Raw genomic sequence first — 26,667 nt, forward strand, 5'->3', positions numbered from 1 at the left:
TGCACTAGGTTTCAGTTTCTCAATCTACCTGCAACTATCTATAAGTCTAAAAACCACCAGAATACAGGAAAAGGCAATTTCCGCAGATAACCGCTTTAAAATAAACCTGTGTACTTTAGGTCACTAACTTATCAGTGAGACCGGATGCCCCCCTGTCCAGCTGTCACTGCTTATTTCTCAGTGTGTGTGGTGAGAAATGGTCCCTCTGGGCTAAACGTCCAGCACATACACAAACACACTCCATCCTGCTGCACTTACTACCACCATCTGATGTGACTGCATCCATCTGAATTTATCTGAATGCTCACAGATTCATACTGGAATAGCTGTGTAGGGGTTCATCACGTTGCCTTCCTCCTCCCTCTATTTTCACTATTCGAATATTGATTTGAGTTTAGTTTATATCTCAAGTGCTTTTTGTTGGAGTCACGCTGTGCTCCCTTAGTCAGGGGCAGTCAAATAATCAGTAATATTTGCTGGACACATTCAGGCAGTAAAGACGACCTCTACATGACCTCAACGTGGGTAATGATCGTGCACTTGTCATGCAAAATCGAACACAGTGTTCCTCAGGTCAGAAGTAACTTAGATTAGATAATCATTTGTTGACGCTTAAGCGTCACATTACATCCTAGAAGTGCAACGAGGTTACACATCTGACAGAACCTCATTTCCTGTTTTGGTCAAAAAACAAGATTTTTCCACCATGAAACCTTATAAACTTGCCTCAGTTTCTTTATTGCATTTGAGAACATAATTTCTAAATAATGCATTGCTTTGGTATCAGAGCATCAGATCTGTTTCATATTAAGGCAGACAGTCATATTTGTGTCACTGCAACTTTGTAACAAGTGAACACAGCCATAGTCTCAATTTGGACAGTGCCACACTGTCCAAATTGTCTAGGGTGCTCACCTGCTGTAGTAGGCATCCACTCCAAGTGCTTCTCTTGCATTGGCAATGTGCTGCTCCAGGGACGAGGCTCCACCCCCTTGCATGGACCCGGCCCCAGCCTCCTGGAAGTCAGATGGCCCGCTCTCCGAAGCCCCTTCACCGAGGTACACTTCGTGGAACTTGAGAATTCCTGGAAAAGCACAGGGAACTGATTTACTGCAATATGTGCACATACAAAAGGTCATTTTATTATATTATGTAGGAAGAATAAATAAATGCATTGTGGTGTACTTTCTCTGGCTCAATCCATGTAATTCTACTGGCTTTAAAGGTCATGGATAACATAAGAGGCAGAAAACGCATGAATAGATTTTCAGAGCTACGACTGATTAAATAATGTATTATTCTTGCTTCCATTGGTTTAAACACCAAACTTCAAGTAGTAAGTCTTTGTGCTGAAGGACAAAGTCCATCTTGTAAGAAGCTGCAGCAAGAGAAGTAGAACAAGGTCAGAGAAAATAAAATAAACCACTACAGCTGGGTCTCTGGAGTGAGTGTTTGTTTGTGTGTGCATGTCAGTATAATATTGAGATGTCTGTTTCAGACTCTGTGTGTGTATGTGTGTGAGAATGCGAATGTGTGTGAATGTGTATATGTGCGTGTATCTTAGGGAGAGGATGTGTGAGGAATAGGGAGGCAGGTGGCACTGCCACTTTGCGTTAATTCACAGCTTTTTACTAGTTACCGCCAAGCAGCAGGCAGCAGACAGTGAGCTGCGGGGAACAGAAGGTGTGAGGGATATGGCTGCTTCACACAAAACGATCAGCTCTGTGTGTGTCTGTGTGTGTGTGTGTGCCAGACAGAGCATAAGAACACAATCAAATCCTTACAGATTTGTTAGCGTGCGTGTGTGTGTGTGTGTGTGTGTGTGTGTGTGTGTGTGTACAGACAGGGGCTCAGCATGTCTACAGACTAGGGCTCTGCTTGTTTATCCAACTGTATGTACTGGGTCTGTCTCACATCTCTGGCTCCCTCACAGAGACACACCAACCCACCCATCCAATCACTCACCTACCCAACCAGTCCAATCATCAATCGTTCCTATCCACCAAATGACTCACTGACTCATCCAATATACCGATCTAACCCCTACCCCACAATCTACCCATCTATGCCCCTTATCCAGTCCCCCATCCACTCATCCATCAGTTCCACCACCCATTTATCCACCTATTGTATCCGTCCACACCCCTACTCTTAGATTCCCTTCTCTCCACCCACCCAGTCATCCATCCATTTTATTCCACCACCCATCTATTCACCCACCCATTTATCCACCTGCCTCATCCATCTCCTGACCAATGTACACCCAGATTCAACCTTTCATCTACCCACTCATCCAATCCATCTCCCCACTCATCCAATCCATCTCCCCACTTATCCAATCCATCTATCTATCCATCCAATCCATCTATCCACCTACCCAATCTCTCTATCCACCCACCCTATCCAACCATGGCATTCCACCACCCATCTATTCACCCACCCATTTATTCACCTGCCCCATCCATCTACCCACCCATTTCTTCTCAGATTCGCCCTTTTATCAATTCATGCACCCAATCCATCCATCCACTCAATTTATCTATACATCCATCTCCTCACTGATCACAGACTCTTATTTCTGAAATCTCTTTATCATACACTGGATTTCCTGGAGAGAAAAAAATGAACCCTTGCCAAAAGCAAAAACAAACTGTACAGCACACCAGTCTCTTAGAACAGCTCATCACCAAAATAACACAAGCCTGTATGTTCACAAATCAGTACAGCTCCTGCTTGTTCTCCTACCTGAACCTGGGGCCAGTAGCCAGCTGTACAGGTAACCAGCTGCTACTGAGTAGTAGAGCACCAGAGCTCGCTGACCATTCACCGTGTCCAAGATGTGCTCCACAGTGACGGGTGTGTACGGGTCTGAATCCTGCTGGCCCGTCTGCCGTTCCACGAGCAGGTCAGCAAATGCCCGTGTTCGGCCTCGCTCTGCCACTGCCAACGCCTCGTCGTGGTGACCTGAGATCAGTCGTAGACTCACATTAACACCGTAGCCATGCTGATACGGGATCAGCATCCTGCAGCCCATTTCACCCTTCTGTTCTGTTCATTACTTGCCAGTGAACGTGCTCTTTGCCAGAACCTACTGACCCTGGCCTTCTCTTTAGGTGTTACAGAAATATAATTGTATTATATGATATATTGTAGATGCCCTTGGAGTGGACGCTTAGTACAGCAGGTGAGCATGATGCGCTGGTTGGATGCTTTCCCAGAAACAAATAAAGCCTCATGTTCTTTTCACTACTTAGCGATGGATGTCTCAGGAGATCCCCTTTGATTTCTTATTAAACACGCATTATATGAAATGTTCATCGCAATTACTAGCAATTCAAACGATATTTACACAACACCTTTTATATGGTTGGGGATCTCGGCGGTGGCAGGTGTGTGTTCATACTTGCGAGAAAAATAAAAGATGAAGGAAATGCGACAGCAACTAAAGGCACATATATCTTCACTTTCATTTCATTATCTTTTTACACGTCTCTCTGATTGGTCATTTATCCCAGGTCAAATCTCTGGACATCATCTCTGGACAATAACTCTAACGTTTAATGTACATGAAAGAAACGGAGACATACGATGTACATAGCATGCGCTTCATGTACAGGAAAACGAATACACGTGAATAAGAGTGTTCCGACTGCATCCAGTGATGAGATTGATGCCACATGCTAGGCATTTAGCACATCTGCTAGTAGAAAGCAGTCTTTGATCGATAAAACTGAGATGCGTTTTGATTAAACATTTTGTTCATGAGTCTGGAAAGGGTATGAATTTATGATGAGCCTGCATTACGCCTAATAACATTACATAGCGCAAACGCTTCATCCCCTTTATTTAGATTTAATGAGGTTACTTCACAGAGAAGCGCCCTTCCATGTGATTTGCATTCTATCGCCGATGTTTTATTAAATCTTTCACATGAAACGCATCATGCGCTTTTCTTATCCATGCTGACTATTCAGATATTTTATACAGTATAGAAAAACCTTTAAAAAAAAAATAATAATAATGGCTTTTTTTTTATTTTTTTTTTTTTATAAAAGTACGGCCGAATTCGAAACAACTAAACGTCGTGAGAAATCTCCGAACATATTCTGTTATTCCAGACCAAATGTAACGAAGCCGTATTTGTTGGCTGGGAGACATTTGGTGGATATAATTCAAGGTTAGGAACTGGCACAGTGCTGGATGTTTATATAAATGTTAATGTATACTCAAAATTAGTACCCGAGATGAATATTTAAATGAATTTTATTATACACAGGTATACGTCTTTGGAACAGTGACGCATCTGGTGCTGCGAACTAACCGTCATACAGTTTTAAGATTAAAGTTGGTAAGAGAGAAGACGTGAAACGATGCCTACCGAGGCTGACGAGGACCCTCTGGAGAGCCTGGTAGGAGGAGGTCTGGAGGTCGAACAGGGACAGTTTGTAATCGGTGCTGTGCTGAGCCTCGTGGCGAATGGTCTCGAATAAAGCCGAGGCACGATACAACTAAAGGAGGAGAGGAAAGAACACACATATATATTTACACAGCATTTACTGTATAAGAGCTCGCATGAGCAATAATTTTGTTTAAAAAGCATGTGCTTTGAAAGATACGATACTAAAAAATGTCACGGAAACCTCAAAAGAGCACTTTTCCAGTTCCCTGCACCGAACAGCAGGTGGCATGAGACCTCTACGCCTAGAAACGCATGCTCCCATGTTGCAACAGTTATTCTGCAGCAAGGGAATGTCCTCTCCCTTTCCCTCTCCCTCACCTTCTTTCATAAGATACGACACGTAATACACCTCGTTCTCAGAAACAAAACCTTGAGCCGCGAAACAGGAGCTGACTGTCGATTTAGACGGTCGTTTAAACTTGATAATGGGGTCTTTTTAAAAAAAATAAAATAAATAAATAAATAATAATAATAATAATTAAAAAAAGGTGAAAGAGGGATGTTTGTAAGAGGAAGTTTCGGAGTGAACAGAGCTCGAGACATAGGCTGCTGTTTGTTTGCGCTTTAGTGCCGGTCTGTTTTTCATTTAGCCTGATGAATAAAGGAGGTCTGTACGGTGTGAATGGCGCACTATTTCTCTATAATTATTCCTTTCCTTTGCTCAGACAGAGAGATGGAGCCATGGTGTCACACACACACACACAGACAGACAGACGCAGGAACACTAAATGTCAGAGTAGTAGACTGTGTTTTTGTGTGTGCGTGTATTCTGGCGATTATACAGAGCTTTCGTTATAAAGTCTGGATCTGCTCTTATGTGTGTTTAGAGATGGGGGTGCATGACGAAAGCGTGTTTGAGTTGTGTGTGTGTGTTTGTGTGTGCGCGCGCTGCCTAGTGGAGCTGCGGGAGTGGAATGCAGCGTTTCTTTCGTCAGCATCCGCCAAGACTAGCCTGCAATCAATTAAGAGTGGAATGCTCCTGCAGCACACAAACCCGCACGTACGTACACACTCCCACGTTGCCTGTGATCTGCACGAGCCAAGCCCAGAGATATCCATCCGTCTCAGACACAAACATACGCACATGCAGAGGCAGCAACAGCTTTACTTACATTACTCAACACACACAACGATGCAGTGGAATTCCTCCAGTTTCGTCTTAGGCCCATTCAGAAACACTGCGCACACACACACACACACTACTCCAAAAAAAAAAAAAAGCATTCCATTGCTTCAACTTTTATGGCAATACCTCCGTCAGTGACATCACTCTATCTAGCCGAGACAATGCTGTAACTGCACTGTATAGTTGCATTGCATTCTGGAGCTAATTTTATGGTGGATTACGTTATGTTCGAGGTCGCTGAAATTTTCTCAATATTCTCCTATCAAACGCCATTGTAACCGCGTTAAGCAACGTCTCCCTGCGACGTCCGCACAACACACAACCGCTAACTTCTCTCTTTAATAAGAAAATGTAGCTCCGAGCTACAAATTAAGACCATAATTGCTCAACCGAGCAGAAATAATTCAACGTAAACATTTAATGATTGACACTAGATAATGTTTCGATAAGGGTTATCGATCACTCGTTAACAGAAAACCTGATAAGGCCACCAATGCCGTGATGTCAACGTAAACATGTATAATAAAAATGAAAATGCACCCATTAATTATCCAGGTTAGCAAGATAACTCGCCGGTACTGGAAAATTAGTTTAGATAGCAAGCTCACATTAGCGACAAACTAGTTTCGTGAACAAAAAAAAACAAACACAAAACATTAATGGTTACCTCACTGACTAGTCAAGATAACCAGACAGCCTCAACAGCATTGGGAATTGAGCTTCCTAGCTCCAGTTACATGCATGCTGTCCTCTGTTAGCACTGCCGGAACGAAAGTAGGGCCGGGCAATATTCCAAAAATAATCATATCACAACACATGAGGACATTTCTACGATACACGATGCATAACACAATATATAATTAAGCTAACAAGCTGTCTGCAAAACAATAGTAAACAAAAAACGTTGCATTTGACAATACTTTTACACCTACAGTACGCCTACAGGCATCCAGTCAGTAGCATTTAATTTTTAATTATTAAAAATGTTAAAAAAAATTAAAAAATGCATCACCATACCAATGATTTCTCAGAAAAGTGTATCGCGATATCATTTATCATGATACTATATCCATATATCGCCCAGCCCTACCTCACACACACTATCATTGCATTACTCTCCCTTATATATAGAAATCATGACCGAACCAAGAATACATAAATAAATAAATAAAAAAGTGCTTGATTATAACATCAAGAATTGTTCGATTTTAACATTCAAGCTGAGATACTTTGATAATGTGATTCTTAACTGCAATTAAGTGCTCATCTATTAATCATTAACAACCCGAGTGCGGATGTCTCCTCTGAATTTGTGCATTCACTCATGCAAGGCGCGCCTCTGTGATTGACGGCAGCTTTCACAGATGAACAGAGTAATGACCCTCTCGGCTACAGCTTAAGGACATCCGTCCCTACCGACAAGAATGTTTCATTTACAGTCAGGCTGCATAATGATATAAACACATTACCTTCCAACATAGCCACTTTCCCCAAAGACACTCAGTACATAAGTAACTACACTGTCATCTTACACACACACACACACACACACACACACGACACTGCCAGAAATAAAATAAAAAAAAAAAGACGGAAAAAAGAAATGTCGTCATATGCAAGAATCACAGTGCTCCCTAAGGAGCTCTTCCAATCCTTACTAGGCAGGACTAGACGATTGCAGAGCCAACGCAGCTCCATCTGGCTTGCTAGAAAATTGAAACCAAAGCAGCCTGAAAGCAATCTCAACCTCTGGCGACCCTGTCCGACCCAGTGACATCCAAAACCAAACGGCAAGAAAGCAATCCTAAAAAGCTCCGAATGGATAACGGACCAAAGCCAGAACAGGTCAAGTTAATGTGAAGCTGTGTACATCTGCGAAGGAGGGCCGAGGGAGGACCGGCTTGAAAAGTGTTCCACAACACAAAATAAAGCAAACCCAGGCGCTTTACAGACAGGACAGGGGGTGTGTGCTGAGTGTATGCACCAAGAGCACTGGATCAGTTAGGGACTAAGTGGGAGGGTATGGAGCAGCTCGTCTTTCCGCTCGTCAAACTCTGCCTTGTAGTGTGTCTTTTAAAAATCACGGCAGTGCTGGAGACAATTCCACAATGATTCACAACACACACACACAGGCACTGTGACTACAGGACGGTCATTACACGGGGAAGATCTCATTTTATCTGAGTAGCGTTATGGCCACTTGAGTCAACTCAGTGGAGCCAAACGGATCACAAGACTGCTTCTCTTTGTGTGCATCTGTGTGTGTGTGTGTGTGTGTGTGTGTGTACCTGGTGCTGGGCCTCCTCCAGGTTACCGCTGGCCCACAGTGAGAGGCCCAGACGGTGACGGATTTTGGCCTCATCTTCACGCCGGCCCAGCTGCTCCGCCAGACGCAGACCTGAGAGAGATGCACAGAAAGAGAGAGAGAGAGAGAGAGAAAGAGAGAGAGAGAGAGAGAGAGAAATAAAGAGAGATATAACTGACATTTTGAAACATTGCTATTTTGCACCATCTTTCTAACTTGTTTAGTATTTAGAGGTGTAAACGCGAGATCAAAAATGAACAGTATGTTACAGCTGTCAGCCTGTCTCAGTTACCAAGAACACCCAAACACATTAAAAAAAACTGTCAAAATACATTTTGCTAATCATATTTCAATACAGTCACGAGAAAAAGAAAGTACACACTCCTTCAATTCTATGTTTTTATTTATCAGGGCCTAAATAACAATTGTGTGGTCCTCACCAACTTCTATAAACATACACCCACAGCCTCAGGTGACAACAAAACAACAGATTTCAATATGTAGTCAGTTCTTCCTTTCAGAAACCAGGTGGGGGGAAAATAAACACACCCTTGGAAGTTCCAAAAACAATAAGAGAGTAATTAGCAGTTTATGATGTTAATGATGAAATGCACAAGATTAATTAAGCATCAAGAAGTGTGAATACCTCTATAAAAGCAGAACTTTTGGCAGTTTGGTGTTCTGGAGCACTCGGGTGTGTATCTACATCATGCCAAGAATAAAGTATATCAGCCGTGACATCAGATCAGCAACTGTTATTGCTCATCAATCTGGGAAGGGTTATAAGGCCATCTCCATACAATTAGAAATTCACCATTCTACAGTGAGAAGGACTGTGTACAAATGGAAAGCCTTCAAGACAGTTGCCAATCTTCCCAGGACCGAGCGTCCCAGTAAACTCAGTCCAAACTCAGACTGTTTAATGCTCAGATATATAAAGAAAATCTCAAGAGTTACATCATGTGACCTACAGGCCACTGTAAGAACATTAAATGTTGATGTTCATGACAGCACAATCAGAAAAAGACTGAACAAGTATGGCTTTCATGAAAGGGCGACTAAGAAAAAACCCCTTCGCAATAAAAAGAATACGGAGCACATATTAGGTTCGTAAAATTGCATCTGAACAAACCACATAAAATCTGAAACAATATCCTTTGGACTGATGAGACCAAGGTGGAGGTGTTTGGTCATCATGTACAGTGATATGTTTTGTGAAAACCAAACACAGCGCATCACCACAAACAACTCATAACAACTGCACGGTGGTGGAGGGCTGATGGTTTGGGCTTGTTTTGCAACTACAGGTCCTGGGGAACTTGCAGCCATTGAGACAACGATGAACTCCAATTTATACCAGAATATTCTTGAGACAAATGTGAGGGTGTCTGTCCAGCAGCTTAACCTGGGCCGAAACCGGGTCATGGAACAGGACACCAGCAAATCGACATCTAAGTGGCTAAAAGAAAAACATCAAGGTGTTGGAATGGCCAAGCTATAGTCCAGACCTCAATCCCATTGAGATGCTGTGGCGGGACCTTAAGAGAGCTGGAATGAACTGAACCATGTCTTTTCGCTATCCAAGATATTTTAAAGTCTCTACTCTTACTAACACATTTTGGGAGTCAATCACCAAATCGTACTACACACCAAAACCCCACTTGTTTATGAATCGACTTCGGAAGCACGTCCAAGTTGCATCATACGCAGCAGATAGGCGGTGGCCTTAACCAGCGTTTCAGCTCAGTGAGATATGAGCCCACGTGCGCTGAACACTAGACAGTCTGAAAATGTTGAATAGTAGGTACTACGGGCTGTTTCAATATTATAGGTCAGATGAAACAAGGCTGTGAGCCACATGCGGAGTTGGATGTGCAATGTAACATGTAAAGCAATTTAAGCTGTATTCCATATGTGAAAGGTGCTATATAAACTTATTTATTTACTCATTCATTTGATGGATTATACCATATTATACACCATTCCCTGAGACAAAGACTCAGACCTGTATTTCATGGCTGTTACTCAGAATCGCTCTCACCATGAACCACGTTCTCTCACGCCACAGCCCCTTTCTTCCCTTCTCCTTGACCTTTTTGTTCGTCTTTCCTTCGGATAGCTTGCAAAGGTCCTGGCAGGTCGCACCGATATTGAAATTTAATTGTGTCGAGAGCCTAAAGAATGGAATCACCTTTTCGAAGATGGGTTTTCCAATCAGTGCAACCTCTAATCAATCCGGACCACGGAATCCGTCACTATCTTCAAAAAACAGCTAATGACCCACCTCTTCCATGAGCATGTAACTAACCCCTAAAATGCCAACCCCCACATTATCTTTTTTTTTTTTTTAAACTCACTCTGGCTCTTACACCTCTACTCTGCGCACATTGCTTCTCTAGAATTCAATTATAAATCTTGTATAGTAGCACTACTCGTATTGTTCTCCACTTGATATATCGCTTTGCTTGTATTTCCTCGTTTGTAAGTCGTTTTGGATAAAAGCACCTGCTAAATGAATAAATGTAAATGTAATCACCTTCTCCATCTCTCTGTTTGTACTGTCTGACCTGAGAGTGTTTCTCAAATTTGAGAAACACGGCTAGAACGGTCAGTGTGTTTATCTGCTTTCTTCAATCCATTGACTATTATTAGCTGTTCATTTTAGCCATTCACCTGAATAGGTTGAAAGCTTTAGTGGCTGTATTGAAGAACTTAATAGATGACCCTGAATACATGAAATGTATGTCACAGTGCTCAGTATACCTGTATGGGCGGACGATGTATGCTGCAGTGATCCAGTCCCAAAACTCTGTGTCCTTATCTGCGTGATTTTCTTACAGCCAGTGTATCTAAGGAGTGACGTGCATAGCAACGTGGAAGCACTCCAGTGTCCGTGCTAGCTTGCGAGCATTATATTAACATTTGTTTACTCTCAGACCCTCACCAAACAACGGTGCATGCTCAAGTCTCACAACAAGTAAACCTTTTTATAGACTCTACAAATCAATGTGGCTGTAATGGACAAGCACACGTACTGAACGCAGCTCTAATTCAGAAATGTGCAAACAATGGACACATGCACGCATTCGCGCATGGACTGTGAGGACACATGGAAAGAGTAGGCGGCCATTCCCACAGTAATCCCATTTGCACATTCTTACACGAGAAGAGCACGGCTCTGTGCACTACACAGTTTTAATTACAGCTGCTGTCTTTTACGCACATGCAATCACACTTCTACACACGTGTAGGGGCCACATTGTGCTAATTGGCTGTCAGGCAAAGGGACGATATTCTTTGGGAAGCAGGCGCTCTCTTTGTTGGGAACAAACAGTTCCCCCCCCTCCCCCCCATTTCCTCCACCACCAGCAGCTCCTTAAGTTCGACATATACTGTAATAATCTACAGTATGAGTGAGCATGACTGCTTGAGAGTGGCTTGAGAGTGTGAACTGTCAATGAGCTTGTGGTTGAACGGTTAGCAGCTATAAACTCCTACTGCAGTACGGGCGAACCTATCCCAGGTTCTCAAAACAAGTCCTGAAAGCAAGCTGCTCTGCCTAGTTTAAAACATTCCCCATTGCACACCTGATCCAACTTATTGACGGCATGATAATTACGTGAGTTTAAAGCAGGATAAACTTCAGGACCCTCAGACTAAACTGTGTTACGTTTGCTGACATAAAGCAGAATCCAGAAGGAAGTACTGTGGCCAAATTTCAACATATGGGCCTATGAACCCTACAGTGGCACTACCAAATGCGCACATGTCTGCCATATTTCCATCACATTCAAACTTTCTCTGTGGAACTCGAGTTCACGAGTTCAGACAGTTTCAGGCAAAGTGGTAAATAAGCAATTTAATTTCTACCCCAATCAGAAGGCAGAGTAGTCCCTCCTGATATATTCACAAAAAAAAAAAAAAAAACCCAGAGAACAGCAGAGGGTGAACACATCAAAATCAAAATGGAACTTGTCACACGCCTCCTTAAATAATCTCACAACAATGTTTAGCCTACAGCAACATTTTTTTCAAGTTATGGTTACAATAATAAGATTCCATCCTACCCGCCTGCTCTCAAATGGAATAAATCTCAGCAGGAGTAATGTTTGGTATAACGAATAGATTCATCAGGATTTCTGACAGGATTGAGGTAAAAAGATTGTGCTTATTCATAGTCATAATTATGAAAGAGAACAAATCCTCCTGTTAATGATAGCCTCTATTTCATCAATCTGCAAGGTGTTGAGTGATATGCTTTTTTTTTTTTTTTTTTAGTTAGCTGTAGTTCAGGTAAAATTCTTTTTCATTTTTGATTCTCACTCTCTCACCTTCCTGCAGGTACATGACAGCCTGCGAGTAATTCTGCAGGGCGTGGTGTGTGCGTCCCAAGCTGCTGTAGGCCTGCGTCTTGGCTGCCAGGTCATTAGTCTGTGCAGCAATGCTCAGGTGCTGTTCCTGGTACACCACAGCACGCTCGAAGTTGCCCAACGACTCGTAAGTGAGACCCAGGTTGCCGTACGCCCTGCCCTGGCAGCTTGCGCTTCCTGTTTCCTCAGCGAGCTGGAGGTCCCGCTGGTGGAACTGCAATGCGGTGTCATACTCTCCCATGAGCTGATAGACAGCACCCAGGCCGCAGCTGGCCTGGCCCTCCAGGGACAGGTCGGCGTTGTCGCGGGCGATGGCTAGCTGGCGCTCCAGGCATGAGATAGCTTGTTCATAGTTGCCCAGCTGGCTGTGCAGGCTGCCCAGCTCTCCGTACGCCTGTGCCTTGTTGTTGCACTCTCCCAGCTCATGAGCCACCACCAGACGCTTCTCGAAGCACACCAACGACTGCTGCAGGTTGCCCATAGCCCTAAAGGGATTGGAGGAGCACATCAGTCACACATAACTAGTTACATTACGTCAAAGGAAATGGGATGGTCCAGGAATTGTTGTTTGGCTTTTTGCCCCCTTTACTCATATCAGACTATAAGTTGGTTGGAGAATAGGATGATTGATTTGATAACTGGTAACTGGAAAATGTGTTGCCTTTCAATGCAATAAAATGCTTTAATGAAGCTGTGAAAACTGCTAAACGAATCTGTACAATTTTAACAAAACATCACTATTATGTAGGATCAGAACACTAAGTAGGATAAGTAGCAAAAATGTACTCTTCACTGAACCTTTAATAACAAGAGGAAAAATCAAAGACCAAAACTTAAATTATAGAAGCAATATTGCTCCAGTTTCACAGTATGAAGAGACCAGAGTCTCACAAGACCTCATAACACATGACCAGGATGAATTATTTGAAAAATAAAAGGTTATGGGATAGGTGATACACTAGGCAAAGCTATATTCGGAATAAGAAATGTAGCCTATCACCACATAATTTGGAGTCCTTTGGGAGAAAAATATCTCTGCAGGTTTATGTGGAAAACATCATCCAACACTGTCTCTGAGGAATTAGAAGGCCTGACTGAATTCATCCAAGGCGGCTGCTGGGACACATTTGCTATTTAAGACGCCATGCATCATTGCGCCTTGTGGTGCAGTCACTTGGAATTACACTGCCATCAGTACTGTCAGATGTAAATGAAACAAACAGCATTTAATGTCTGGCCTTAATGAGCCTCTTGTTGGATGCGTCTCGAGTATCGAGGGCGAGCATTCTCTCAGTGGGGGAAAACCTGGCGCATTGTCCCTGCTGACAATGTAATTTACCTTCCTGTGGGCTGGAGCAGGACGACAGGGGGTGTTTGATGAATGATAGCTTCACTGGAACTGGTATACTGTAGACCCAATATGGGTTCTTCTACCTTCAGCTGTTACAACTCCCCAGTTGGTAGCATTTTCCCATCAGCCACTGCAGAAGCCCATTCATCAACTCCTTCCCCACGTCAATATACTTTATACCAGAAAGAAGATGGGGTAAGCAGAATGTACAGAGGGCTCTGAGGTGGTGGTGGAGCACTTAAGCAGATGATTGGATGTTAATTAAAGATGATGGGTGGTATGATGTGTTAAGACTGCCATAACGGCACAGAAGATAGGCGTGGCTGCGCAGACCTTGGTCTTGTGGTAACTGCACCTGTGCTGCTAACAAATTCAGATAGTCCAAGAAGTATAGATGTGTATTCACTGTATGCATGAATGGGCATGGTGGTGTGACAGTGTTACGTATAGTACCGTTGCTATGTCGCCGTATTTAATAATAAATCAACCATGGAATTTGAACCCTAATCTGAAACGAATCCTTGAGGATCTAATAAAATTTTCTTTAAAAGTTGCACTGCACAATTCAGTGACAACTAGCCAATGATTTATATTAAGCATCTTACATTACACATACTTAGCAAAAACAAAAAACACAAAACAAAAACATCTTACCTGTGTCCGTTGCCCAGCCCCCTGTAGGCTTTCTCCTGATCCTGCATGTGATTGAGACTCTGTGCCACAGACAGGTACTGCTCATAGTACTTGACTGCCTCCTCATAGTCGCCCAGCGAGTCGTAGCAGTCTCCCAGATTACCATAGGCACGGCCGCGGTCCAGCACTGCCTCATTGCCACTGAGCTGCTGCAGCATGGCCAGCTGCTGCTCAAAGTAGCCAATGGCCTCCTCCATCACACCCATATTCATCTTGGTGATACCCATGTTGCCGTAGACCTGGGCCTCCACACTGGGGTCCTTTAGTCGTTGGCCCAACTCCAGCTGTTCTTCGTAGCACTTAAAGGCCATGCTATATTTGCCCAGAGACATATACACAGCTGCAAGGTGCCCATGGGCTCGGCACTCACCTTGGATGTCTCCTAGCTCCTGGTAAACCTCCAGCTCTTGAGTGTGGTAACCAAGGGCTTTGTCATATTTCTGTAGCATCCGGTAGGCAGCACCTAAAGCAGCATAAGCATTGGCCTCCATCCTCCGCTCTTTGACCTGATGTGCCAGTGCCAACTGTTGTTCGTAAAACTTCACAGCACCAGGAACATCCTTCTTGCAAATAAAAATGTCACCCAGGTTTCCCAGAGCACGGAACCTGGCCTGCGAGTTGTTCAGTGACTGGGCCAAGGACAGAAGGTACTTCTGGCACTCTTCAGCCTTATTGTAGTCACCTAGAGCTTTGAAAGCCAAGCCTAGATTGCAATAAGCTTTGGCTTGGCTCAGCTTGTCATGAAGGTCTTTGGCCAGAGCCAGGTCTTGTTCATAGTACTTGACTGCATCCTGGAAGTTTCCCAGGCAGTAATGTGCATAGCCCAGATTGTGACAAATCTTGCCCTCACTTTCCATGTCCTGCAGGTCTGGTGCGAGCCGTAGATACTGCTCGTAATAGGGCACAGCCTGTGGGAACTCCCCTCGTGAACAGTGAAAGTTCCCCAGGTTCCCCAGCGCGCGGGCCTCGCTCTGGATGTCACGGAGTTCACGAGAGATGTTCAGGTGATTCTGGTAGTGCTGCAAGGCTCTGTCATGTGCCCCCAAGGCCTGATACGCAACAGCCAGGTTGCCATGGGTGGAGGCCTGTGATGCGCGGTCGTTAACCTCCATTGAGATCTGAAGCTCCTGCCGGTGGTAGCGTACAGCCTGGTCAAAGACACCGAGGGCATTGTAAGCGTTGCCCATATTGCCATAAGCTCTGCCCTGGGCGGCATAGTCATTCAGCTCCTGAGCTATGGAGAGGTGAGCTTTGTGCAGCTTCAGAGCCGTCTCATAATCTCCTTTCATCTGGTGGATGATTCCTATATGGAAGAGAAAGATGATGCTGATCAATTATCATTAAGACCTACAGAACAAAAGCAATCTCTGTGTAAACACGTGTTCGTTCAATTTCACGACTGTAAAAATTAGCACTGAAATTGTGTTTGATTACACCAAATGTTTTTCTTAACATCTAATCAAATCAAAGAAAGCTGAAACATCTGAAAAGAGGTTCAGGTTTAGTTGCTTGTTTCGCAGTCTCCGTGCGGGAAGTTAGCCTGGGCAAACATCACGCAATCTTCAGTGGGAAGAGATACGAGTACATCTCAAGTCATAAGTAGCTTTCAAAAAGCCAAAAACAAGTTTCAAGCAACGTGTGTTTAATAATTGAAGAGCAAGTTTGTAAAATATCTTGGAATAATCAAGGTCTAGCTCGGTTTCTTCTCGGCGCCTTTCATGCCAAAGCTATTCATACCCAGAGGATGGAGAATTTGAGCTAAAACAACAAAAAACAAAAATCCAAAACATTCAACTTCTGTGTGTCCTGGGAGAACTCCTAAGATCCCCATTGTTGTCTTTGTACTTTTCCATAAAATAATCATTACCGCTGGGATGCCGAAATCCTGGCCCTCTGCTCTCAGCGCGTGATGGGATCTTGTGGCTAGAGTAGTGAGGCCGAGTGGTGGGAAGACTAATGAATATGTACAGTGGAAAATAGGTTTGAGTGCAAGAGTGGTGGGAGACATTAATATTAGGTTCATGAGATTGGGCTTCCAGATCCCAGCATGCTCATATCGCCTCTTTTCTTCCACTAACCCAGAGCGCCATCTGTTAAGTGCAGATGGATCAGGAAAAGTGCTGGGATGAGCGGAAAACAGGACTCGGGTGTAGGACTAACAGTGGGCAGCTGGTTGCGACGCTTGTAAAATCAGTATATCTGTACTAACCAAAAATGATTTCGGTCCCCGGGGAGCCCAAAGCCATGGGAAAATCATGCAGAAATAGTCACACAGAGCTAAAACAGTTATTATAGGGACTGAGGAGCCAGTGCTGTCTAAATGGCTAGGCATTAGCAGATTGCACTGATGTGCTGTGTAAGCCACTGGATATTTGGTGCATGCTCCAGTGTGACTGTGTGTGTCCTTGAGTGTTGATCGTAGCCTTGAAAGTGCTATGAACAAACTTCTGCTCAGAGTTTCTCGACATGAAGCATGTACCTTCATCCTCCATTACATTAAAAAAACATACCTTTGGAGAGATTTACGGAATACCCATAAAACTGAATTTACACACAGACTAGCTCACCAACAGCACATTGACACTAGGGCACTCCATAAAAACTCAATCACGCTGATGCCTTTATCGGACTTGTCACACATCAACAACAACATACTCTAGTGAAGGATGTCTGGGTAGAATATGTCTATAGTCTGCTTTATCCTGCAGTGGATCTGAAGCCTATCCCGGGAACACTGAAGCAAGGCGTGAAGCATGAATATACCCTAGACAGTATGACAGTCCATCGCAGGGTGCCACGACCACACTCGTTCACACTTTGGGGCAATTAAAGTGTAGCTAATTCACCTACTGGCATGTTTATGAGAGGTGGGAGGAAACCAGAGGAAACCCACAAGGACACGAGAAGAACACACAAAAATCCATGCAGACAATAACCTGCACTCAGGATCGAACTGGGAACCCTGGAGTGCACGGTGTTGCACCTCATGTGTTTCTAGTTCTCAGTTAATAAGCCTGATAATTATTTTCAAAGCAATTACAGTAAAATGCAGCACCGCAGAAACTGCATGCAAATATGGACGTTTTATTACTGGCCACTGATCTACTGAAGCCACTGCTGATGAATCCTGGGACTGTAGTAAGACTGAATCTTGCAGAACTTTTGGACCCTTATCTCCAGAGACTTCCGTTCAAATTGAGATTTTTTAAAAACAATATTTCCTAAACTTACAGAATGACAAAACATCTAATAATCTCAAACCTCTGCACATTTCTGATATATTTTCACAATTCCACGAAAACTCTCGATTCCATGACGTTCCTCGTACCACTCTGATCGGGTCCCTATACATTGGAAGCAGCAGCACTGTGTGTGCATGAGTGAGCGTGAGGTGGAAGAGGCCATACGAATGGATGGAGGGAATAGACGCCCATCTGCTCACTGTCAATCAGAGTAAGCCAAAGCAAAATTAGCAGCATGTGGTAAATCCAATTAGTGCCAGTGCCAACCGAAAACCTGGACACCAAGGGCCCATTATACCACCTTTTCATCAAATATTTTCTTTCAAATGGCCCTCAGTTTTCTGTGACCAATCATTATTACTTAACCCTGTGATTCCTCAGTTGAAAGAGAAAGCTCACGTTAGAGGCTGGTTTGAGGAGGATTCCCATGGGACTCCTCTCAGCAAAATGTGCCAGACTCTCAGAATTGTATCTCTGTGGTAAAAGCTCAACTCATGAAGCCCATAGGGACCTGTTTCTGCACGACTGGTCTTGGACATACATTTGCTAATGTTATGTCCACAGCATGTACTGTAAGGTACAGTGAACACTGTCAAATCAATGACTGTAGCTTGTATCCCAAGAGGCATACTGTTTCACAGCTACTGTAACTCATGCAAAAGATCCATGGAGGTAGAAGTTCCAATTATTTTGTTAATGCTGATAAATTGAAATAAAAAAAATCTTTAAATTTTATTTTACTCTATGTATTAGAGACACACTGCTTACCTCTAAAATATTTAAAACAGTGATTTAATTCTTGTCTAATATTGTGTGTGTATTTTATATATATATATATATATATATATATATATATATATATATATATATATATATATATATATATATACTATCCTTAATCATGTATATTTCTGCATTGCTTCTACTTGAATATGCAAATGCATTAAAAACTAACACTGAAGGCTACAAATATGCTAAATTACCGTTAAACACACAGCAATCTTCACTAGCATACACTGCAGCTCGATCGGCAGTATGTATGGGACGTAAGAAGGATGAACGGCTGGAAAGTGAAAAGTGTCTCTCCTTTAAAGGATTACAGCGGCACAGGAGTAAAACCTCCAGAGATTGACATCTGGAGACAGGGGGACAGCAGATAGGTAAAGCGGGCTCAAAAGTTCACCAGAGGCCAACAAGAACATCAAAACCGCTTGAACAAGGTGAAACGCACCAACTCGCAAGTGGAAGAATACAAATGCTGAGCAGCTTCATTTGTCTGCAGCCGTGGAGAGGCTTTAAGCAGCTCTGGAGGACTTTGGAGTAGGGCAGTTCCTTCAAACGCACATTAAGACTACAGCATGCCCCAGGCTATGGCTCCACATGATAGAAGAATATGAAATAGAATTTATGCTTCAGATGGCCATGCAGAAATGTCACGTACAGCCAGCTCCAGCATCACTGGCACCCTTCATTAGAATGAGCAGAAACCATTAATAAAATGGATAAAATGTCTGCAATAAGTGACATTTAACACACACACACACACACATACATACACACACACATACATACATACATACATACATACATATAAACTGAACATATACGTGCTCATTCAGATTATTTTAGGGGCGTCAATCATTTTGACATACTTTCTGTTGTGAGAAAATGCTGCATTAAAAAACATGAACCATTGTGGGCAATATTCACTTTTATACAATAATTGCCAATAATTCTGGACTTGAACGCACTGGAATAGATCATATTATACACTGTATGTCTGTAAACCCCTAAATGTAATACATCATCATATTGTATTCCACTTTTAATTCCATCCTGGATGACTCTTTATTTCCAGAGCAAGCCTCCCATTTGAGCCCATTACACTGCTGTCGCATTTGAAGTATCGTCTCTCCAGAAGCACTGCCGTGTTATGAATTAATTAGCACAAGAGTTAACTCCTCATCAAAGCTTTAAGCTTCCCCTGACACGGATTTGACAAATTTTACAAAGAAAGATCGAACCAATTCTCATTCGATTTGCGACCCATGTTAAATTCTTAACTCTGCACCTTTAATTATGGAGGATATTTGCATTATTAAATTGCATGGAGCATCTGCATACTTCTTGAGAGTCTGACGGAACCCCCCCCCCCCACACACACACACACTTTTTGTCTGTTTTTCTTCCAAGAAGCACAGCCAAAGACAATTTTATGAGGACAAAGACTGCACTCAGCACCTCCCTTGTGTATGAACTCTGTTTTTGCTGTTCTTTGGTTGTGCAGTCATGTATGGTATCCCAACACACTCGGAAAGGAAAACAGGAGTTCTTAACAGTTATGTGGAGTTACTGGAATCTACGTGGTGTTACATGGAGTTACATGGAGGTAAGGTAACAGGTTTCTTTTGGAGGCTACATCTTATATCAAACCACCTCGCAACTTCTGTTCTCAATCAACATTTCACAATCAGAGGAGAGAAGAGGTAAAACCACAGAGCAATAGCCTCAGAGCTGTTTTCCTTTGTTTTCACTCCTGCCCCTTTTCACTACTTCCTGTCTCATCTCCTGACAATCCAGGCATTAAACAAGGTGCTATATTCCATCATGTGACTTCTAGTGCTCTGCAGAGCTTTAGGCGAAAACGAAGACAAACAAATAGCAGACGTATTGACATTGAATTCTCTAGATGGCTAAGCTTTGTTCGGCTTCAGGAGAATGGAACGGTAAATTGCATTTTGACTGACAGCAATGTCTCCTAGCTGCATATATATATTGAAACCTAGACGAATTATAGCCTATAGAAACCTGGAACTAGGCCTCAAAACAACAACCTACATACTGGTCGATCTGGAAATTACTGTGGGTGTTCACGCCAGTGTAAATAACTCTACTCCACATTACCACAGACTAACAATCTAGCCCTCATTATTATAATTTATTGTCCACCAAATCCCAGCTAATCTGACATTACAATCACTATATGTTCATAAACAGTGACCCATTTCAAAACTATAGCATTATTGGCTCGAGTCTTCTCTACTACTAATTGCTTTTGTCGGTCGACAACTATTAAAATGTTATTACAAAATATGTCTCAATATGCTATTAAGATATAATACACTGTCAACCTTATTTATCAAGCAAGAGTGCCTGATTCTTAATCAATACGAGTATTTACAAAAGTTTAGTGAAATCTATAATTATAATAAAGCAGAACTCACAGAGGACAGGGGGCCAACCCATAACAGGTCACAATCACATCACAGACAATCTGTAAACGCCAATCAGCCTTCAGTGCATGTCTTTGGATAAGGGGAGGAAACTGGAGTAGCCGGAGGAAACCCCCGGAACACGGGGAGAACCTGCAAGCTCTGTGCACACAGGGTGGAAGCGGGATTTGAACCCCCCAACCCCAGAGGTGTGAGTCAATCATCATCATCATCATTTATGCTTCATTTCTCCAAGTAATCATCTAATATACTTGTTCAATCGTGGTTAGAATGCAAAGGAAATGCAAAAGGAAATTTATCGAATCAGGATTTTGTCCCGACTGCATCTACACAGACACAGCCAAGTGAGCGTACACGTTAGTTAAGAGCTCGTCCAATTGACCATTAAACCATTCAACATATTTAATATAAGCACAAAGTGACCGAGGAACCAGCCATCATGTCTTGATTTCCCAACAGGCTTGAAAACACCACTGACTTTGAGTGCGAGCATTAGCCGAACCATTAATTGACTTTGATTGATATAAAAATGAGATTTAGTAGGTAGGCAGATTCACAAACTAGATTCACAACCGTTAAAACAGAAATAAAATCTATAACAGTGGAGGAAATGCATCTGGACTTACTACTGATAGAGAGCAAAACAGAAATAATTAGAAATGGCCGCTGAGCACCATTGTTAGCACCGATTCCCTTGTTACACTGCTTTCTTTAAATACCTGAAGTGGCTGATTGTGTGAGGTTGACCCAAATCGAACAATGAGAATGAGTCGTCTGACTGTGCCATGTTTCTAGTCCTGTGGCTCACTGGGAGTTTCTAACGTTGAATTTTTTTTTTTGCTAGTGTACGCTTCTTGGCAGCCGCCCACGTCCTCTGTTGTGTGTCAGTGCTCTGTAACGTATGATATCTACACTGGGATCTAACAGACCTTTCACTTTTCTAACTGGCACTGGACGTATTGAAGGCCTAGACCTAAAAGGACTGGGTTAGAATTGAATTACAATCTCAAACACAGGCACAAATCAGCTCAAACAGAAAATGCAAAAGTGATCAGAGGCTGTCGGCGCCATTACACAGCTCATTGCAGGTACCGGAAAAAAAAGAAAGAAAGAAAAGAAGATAAACTGATGAAACCCACAAACCAATCCAAATCAAAGCCGCATCCTTTTACATCCTGAAGACTGAAGCCCAGTGATAACGGCGTGTCTGTTACCTGCAGGCTCTCAATCCGCCTCCAGTTACTGTCCACTCAGCAATACTATACAGGGATCCAATTGTCCACACTCAGGGCTTGGATATCGCTTATCCTACTGAACCCAAACCACCTCTGAATAAAACATGAGTGGTTATAGAACAAGAAGGCAGCTTTCTCATGTTGCCTACCTGAAAGAGCAAATAGGAGTTCCTACCCCAAGAGTAGCTATTGTTAGAGCTTTAGAGATAAACCAAGAGACTAGGAGTGCTTGAGGTCACCGTGGGAAGGATTTCCATTTCTAACCAGCGGTGTAACACATGTTTGATAATGTTTTCGAATGAGCTTTCATATACACGTGTACAACAGCTCATGAAATTGTATACCCAAGCAAATAACAGCACCTGGAGAGGTTTAGGTTTCTATTCAAGCAACTCTCGCTGCTATGTCAGTAAATATTTTGCTTTTATTCTTCTCTACTAAATCCTACCTCTGACGCCGCAATCGATCTGTTCATTACTGTTGCCGAGCAGCCGAGCTCGAGGCACAGCGTGCGATCATTAATTTTATAAGTGCTGCCATTCTTTCTCAGCGTACCGTTATTGACAGTCCTGATCAATAAAGTTTCGAGCACACAGTAGGTGGAGAGAGAACGAGGCCAAACAGAGAGAAAGTGTGGCGACTAGTGCGCCAATTACTAAAGTCTAGCTCATCCTAAAAGCCCCCCACCCCCCCCCCCCTTTTTTTTTTTACACTTTTGTTAAACTGGCATAATGTGATTGATGAGTAATGTAGAAAAAAAAGAGTCTAAATTGGATAAAACAAATTGACTTGATCTGACTTACTTGAAAAATACTTTCATTGCAACTGTTCTCCAATGTGCTGTATGAAATAAACCCCCCAAAAAACCCCTAATGTCAGTATGTCAGGTCTCGAAACCGTTTTCTGTGGCAGATTTTAAAGGCAAGCATATATCACATAGAAGCAAATTCAGCTTCTCTACAAACCAATATGGGTATTGCGTTATAAATGATCATACTAAAGTCTGCACACAACAGATTTCCCCGCCTTTTTTTTACCCTCACAGCACATATTTACATAACAATTGACTCGCAGTCATTCTGGATCAAGCTCGTGTCACTCCCACGGCTGCCTGCCCTCGCTTTTCAACGGGAACATTTTTCTTTCGAGTGTTGATCTATTCATTTGGGAGCGCATGCATGCCATCAGATCAAATTGATGGAGCTGTTGTCAGGCTGAGCGAAAGTAGCGCTAGAAGTCAGAGTGAGGGATAGAAAGAGCTCGGAAACACTCGGGTTTGATGGGCTCCATTTGTCCTGCGCTTACATTTTGCCCACACTAATACAAATCACAGAGGTGACGTGTGTGAAGTGAGGTGCAGGAGGTGCTGCAGGAAAAGGTCTGGGTGTGTAGTGTAATGGGACGGCGTGCGCCAAAACCTTGAGTAGCTAGGGAGGACTACTACTTGTTTAGATTTTTGTTTCTGGTTACATTATACTATAGTCAATGAGCTGAGCTGGGTGCATTAGAGCAGCTATACATAAATAAATAAATAATCAGGGATTCAGAACCACTCTTTCTTCTTGTTTGTGCTTACCCAGGTTAGAGGAGGCGCGTCCTTCAGCGGCACGGTCTTTCAGGCCCTCAGCGATACTCAGCTGCTGCTCATGGTACTGCTTGGCGCGCTCCAGGTCCTGCATGCAGCGGGCAGCATGGCCCAGACCGGCGTACGCCCTCATCTCAATAGCACGCTCCTGCAGCTCCTGAGCCAGCTCCAGTACACGTGCATGATACGATGCAGCTTTGTCAAAGTCGCGCCGGTAGTGGTAGGCACTGCCCAGGTTGCTGTAGGCGCGCGCTTCCTCGCGCTTCTCACCCTGCACCTTGGCAATGTCCAGGTGCTGCTCATGGCACTGTACGGCGCTGGCGAAGTCTCCCATGGCAATATAGACGGCGCCCATATTGCCCAGCTCACGCGCCTCCGCCAGCTGGTCCTTGCGCTGCTTGGCCAGGAGAGCACACTGTTTGTGGCTAGCCAGTGCGTTGGGATAATCGCCGATGGCTGTGTAGACGTGGCCCAGGCTGCTGAGCGCCGATGATGCTGCCTAGAAATACAGAAACAGAAATTAAGTAACGGCACCTCATCAGAAGTCGTTAAATCTTTTAGATACATCTCAAAAATGCATTCTCTGCATCATTCATTTGCCCTCAGCTTCGGGAAAGAAGATGCCCTAGCATAATTGTGCAAATCATGCAGAACGCTCCCATAAAACTAAGCTCCTGATCCTCCGAGCACGGTGGATGCAGCAGACACGCATCCTAACAGGACCAGGCTTGTCTCCTGGATAGCTACGCTTCATGGGAGCCCATTAGCTGCAAGAAACATCCTCTCTAGTGGGATCTGCAGCAGCACTGTTGTCTGTAAAGGCTGTGCTTCACACAGTGTATAGCCTTTCATTCAATTTTGACTCTCCAGAGCCAAGAAGGTCATTATACAGGAGCGCACACAAACACCACAAGGTGCTAAATGGCCTCTGAGTGTAGCTGTTCCCGGGGCTCACACAGTCAAGCCCTGTGTGCTGGAGGAGTTTGGACGGGGGCTGTAGGGATGTGGAGTGCTTATCACAATGAAAAACGGCTGTCTGTTTGTTTTTTGTCCTCTGTTATCAGCTGATATTGTGTGCTGTGATTATCAGCCTATCAGTGCCTCCAGTAAATCTGATGCACCTTTAGTGTCCATATAAACGGCTGTATCTACGTCTGAATCGCATACAGCTATCTGAAATCCCATTTTGCACTATCAATACAAAAAGCCTTAAACACAAACTTCAGGCTGAACATCCTCTCCACTGTCCACTCGGTTGCTGGGAATGGAAAACAACATCTGCCATGGAGAATAAAAGCTAATAAAGAGTTTTGTTTGACCTCTAAAGCTCAGGCTAACTCTGAAGCCGAATGCTAGGCCATCCTTAGGCTCGCTCAGTGCCGATCTCTGGGTGCTGCCTGGAACCAATTACCGTCAGACGTAAGGACTTCCAGCTAGTTCTCATTTCTCAGTTTAGAGGGACTGCAAGATGCAAGACAATTACCCTCCATCAGGAGCCCGGGCTCCTCCTGGTCACTGATAACCTATCTGTCCCACTGCAAGTTCATGTGCACAGGTTGTCTGTGTAGATTTTCAGTCATCCAGGCCTTTCTGACAGTCCTGAACTGGTGAAGCGTCTTCGTATGTCTTCTAACTCCAGTACAATCACCTTGACCTACTATTACTAGACATTTGCGGTATTTGATTACAGGTTTGTCTCTCAGCACAGACGAGAGAGAGCGCGTCATTAGATTTTTAAGCAGTTCAGCCTGCGGTGAAACAACATTCTCTACGGAAACGTGATTCTGTCTCTCAGAATTTCTGGGTTAGATCGCAAAATAACCAAGGAAATAAAAAAATAAAAAAATAAAATAAAAAAACTAATCTCGGTGTTGCAGGACGGACCAGCTGCTGTCGAGAGAAGCGCACTGTGTTTTCAGCGCATTTAACGCTCCTGATTTAGCTCATGAAGAGCTCGATAATTAGTGAAGCTGGACTGTTAGAACTAGAAAAACCTCTAAAGTGTGTAGCGCTGTGGTCCACATGGAGCGGAATGTAATTTTATTAATTATAGTGTAGATTTGCTCATCCCAGGACTCACAAGCTGCTCATACTGAACATCCTGTAAACACACCGGGGATGAAACCAAAACACAAAGAAATTGTTTGGAAGGAAAATATCATGTGTTTTAAACAGATGCAAATAGAGATATAAACAGGAGGCACGCAATTCCTTTGTGTGTCGTGTCTATTGTAGTTTGCTCTAGTAGTCTGTCCTAAACACTGCCTTACTAGCTCCTGAATAAAACCATATTTCTATACAAACCGAAAATTTTACAAAGGAAAGGTCACCGCTCCGTATAGCTAGTCCCGGTTCGCAGAAATGAAAACAAAATCAAGCAAACTCCACAATGTTCGGAGGAGCTTGTGATTTTTCGAAATTACCACAGGTTTTCCGCACAGTTGAGCCAAGACGCAAGATGTGATGTCATCAAGACCATCATTCAGTCAAAAGCCCTCTTTGATTGATGTGTGTCAACACAGGTACAGCTAAAAGGTCTCGTTTACCAACAAACATCACTGCGAAAGACTGTAATTTCGCCAATTCAAGTAGTTTTGCGCAAAAAAAAAAGATTCATCGCAAATTTTTGAAAAAATCCGCCGCAAAATTTGGCATTTTCGGCCGCAAGAATCGCAAAAAAATCTCCACGAAATCCTGTACTGATACAGTATAGCCCACAGTGGCAACTCGTATTATACGTTTGTTTTTTTTACTGATGAAACATTAAATGAAAATCTAATGGGCATTATAATAAAACGCCACCTAAAGGATCCCCGTTTTCACTCGCAGCAAAACTGCGTCCTAACGTTGTTGTAGATGCTGCTAGCGTGTCCAATAGTTCTCCGATTTGGGAAAGAAACTGTAGTTTTGAAAGATAACTCCCCAGCTTACTCGGTCACATTAGATAGTAAGCTTGCCAGAACATTCCACAGGGCGTCTGCTTGAGACCAACTCCCGCTTGTACACTATAATGATTTATAATCCCACTGGATAGCGGTGTCACCCAGAAGAGGATGGGGTTTCCATTT

General features: G+C 43.3%; 1 protein-coding gene across 4 annotated transcripts in view; it reads right to left on the minus strand.

The window, feature by feature from the left end:
• Positions 1-26,667, minus strand: part of ttc28 (tetratricopeptide repeat domain 28) — a 238,946-nt gene that overhangs the window by 20,630 nt on the left and 191,649 nt on the right. For all 4 annotated transcript variants that reach the window (XM_053644552.1, XM_053644553.1, XM_053644554.1 and 1 more), the window contains 7 exons: positions 23,591-24,098; positions 14,266-15,607; positions 12,222-12,745; positions 7,874-7,983; positions 4,379-4,508; positions 2,746-2,964; positions 916-1,084 (listed from right to left, as the gene is read on the minus strand). In XM_053644552.1, the coding sequence (XP_053500527.1) occupies positions 916-1,084; positions 2,746-2,964; positions 4,379-4,508; positions 7,874-7,983; positions 12,222-12,745; positions 14,266-15,607; positions 23,591-24,098 (3,002 nt within the window). The remainder of the gene's footprint in view (positions 1-915; positions 1,085-2,745; positions 2,965-4,378; positions 4,509-7,873; positions 7,984-12,221; positions 12,746-14,265; positions 15,608-23,590; positions 24,099-26,667) is intronic.

The sequence above is a fragment of the Ictalurus furcatus genome, chromosome 16 (genome assembly GCF_023375685.1).
Source record: "Ictalurus furcatus strain D&B chromosome 16, Billie_1.0, whole genome shotgun sequence".
In the NCBI taxonomy this organism is placed as follows: domain Eukaryota; kingdom Metazoa; phylum Chordata; class Actinopteri; order Siluriformes; family Ictaluridae; genus Ictalurus; species Ictalurus furcatus.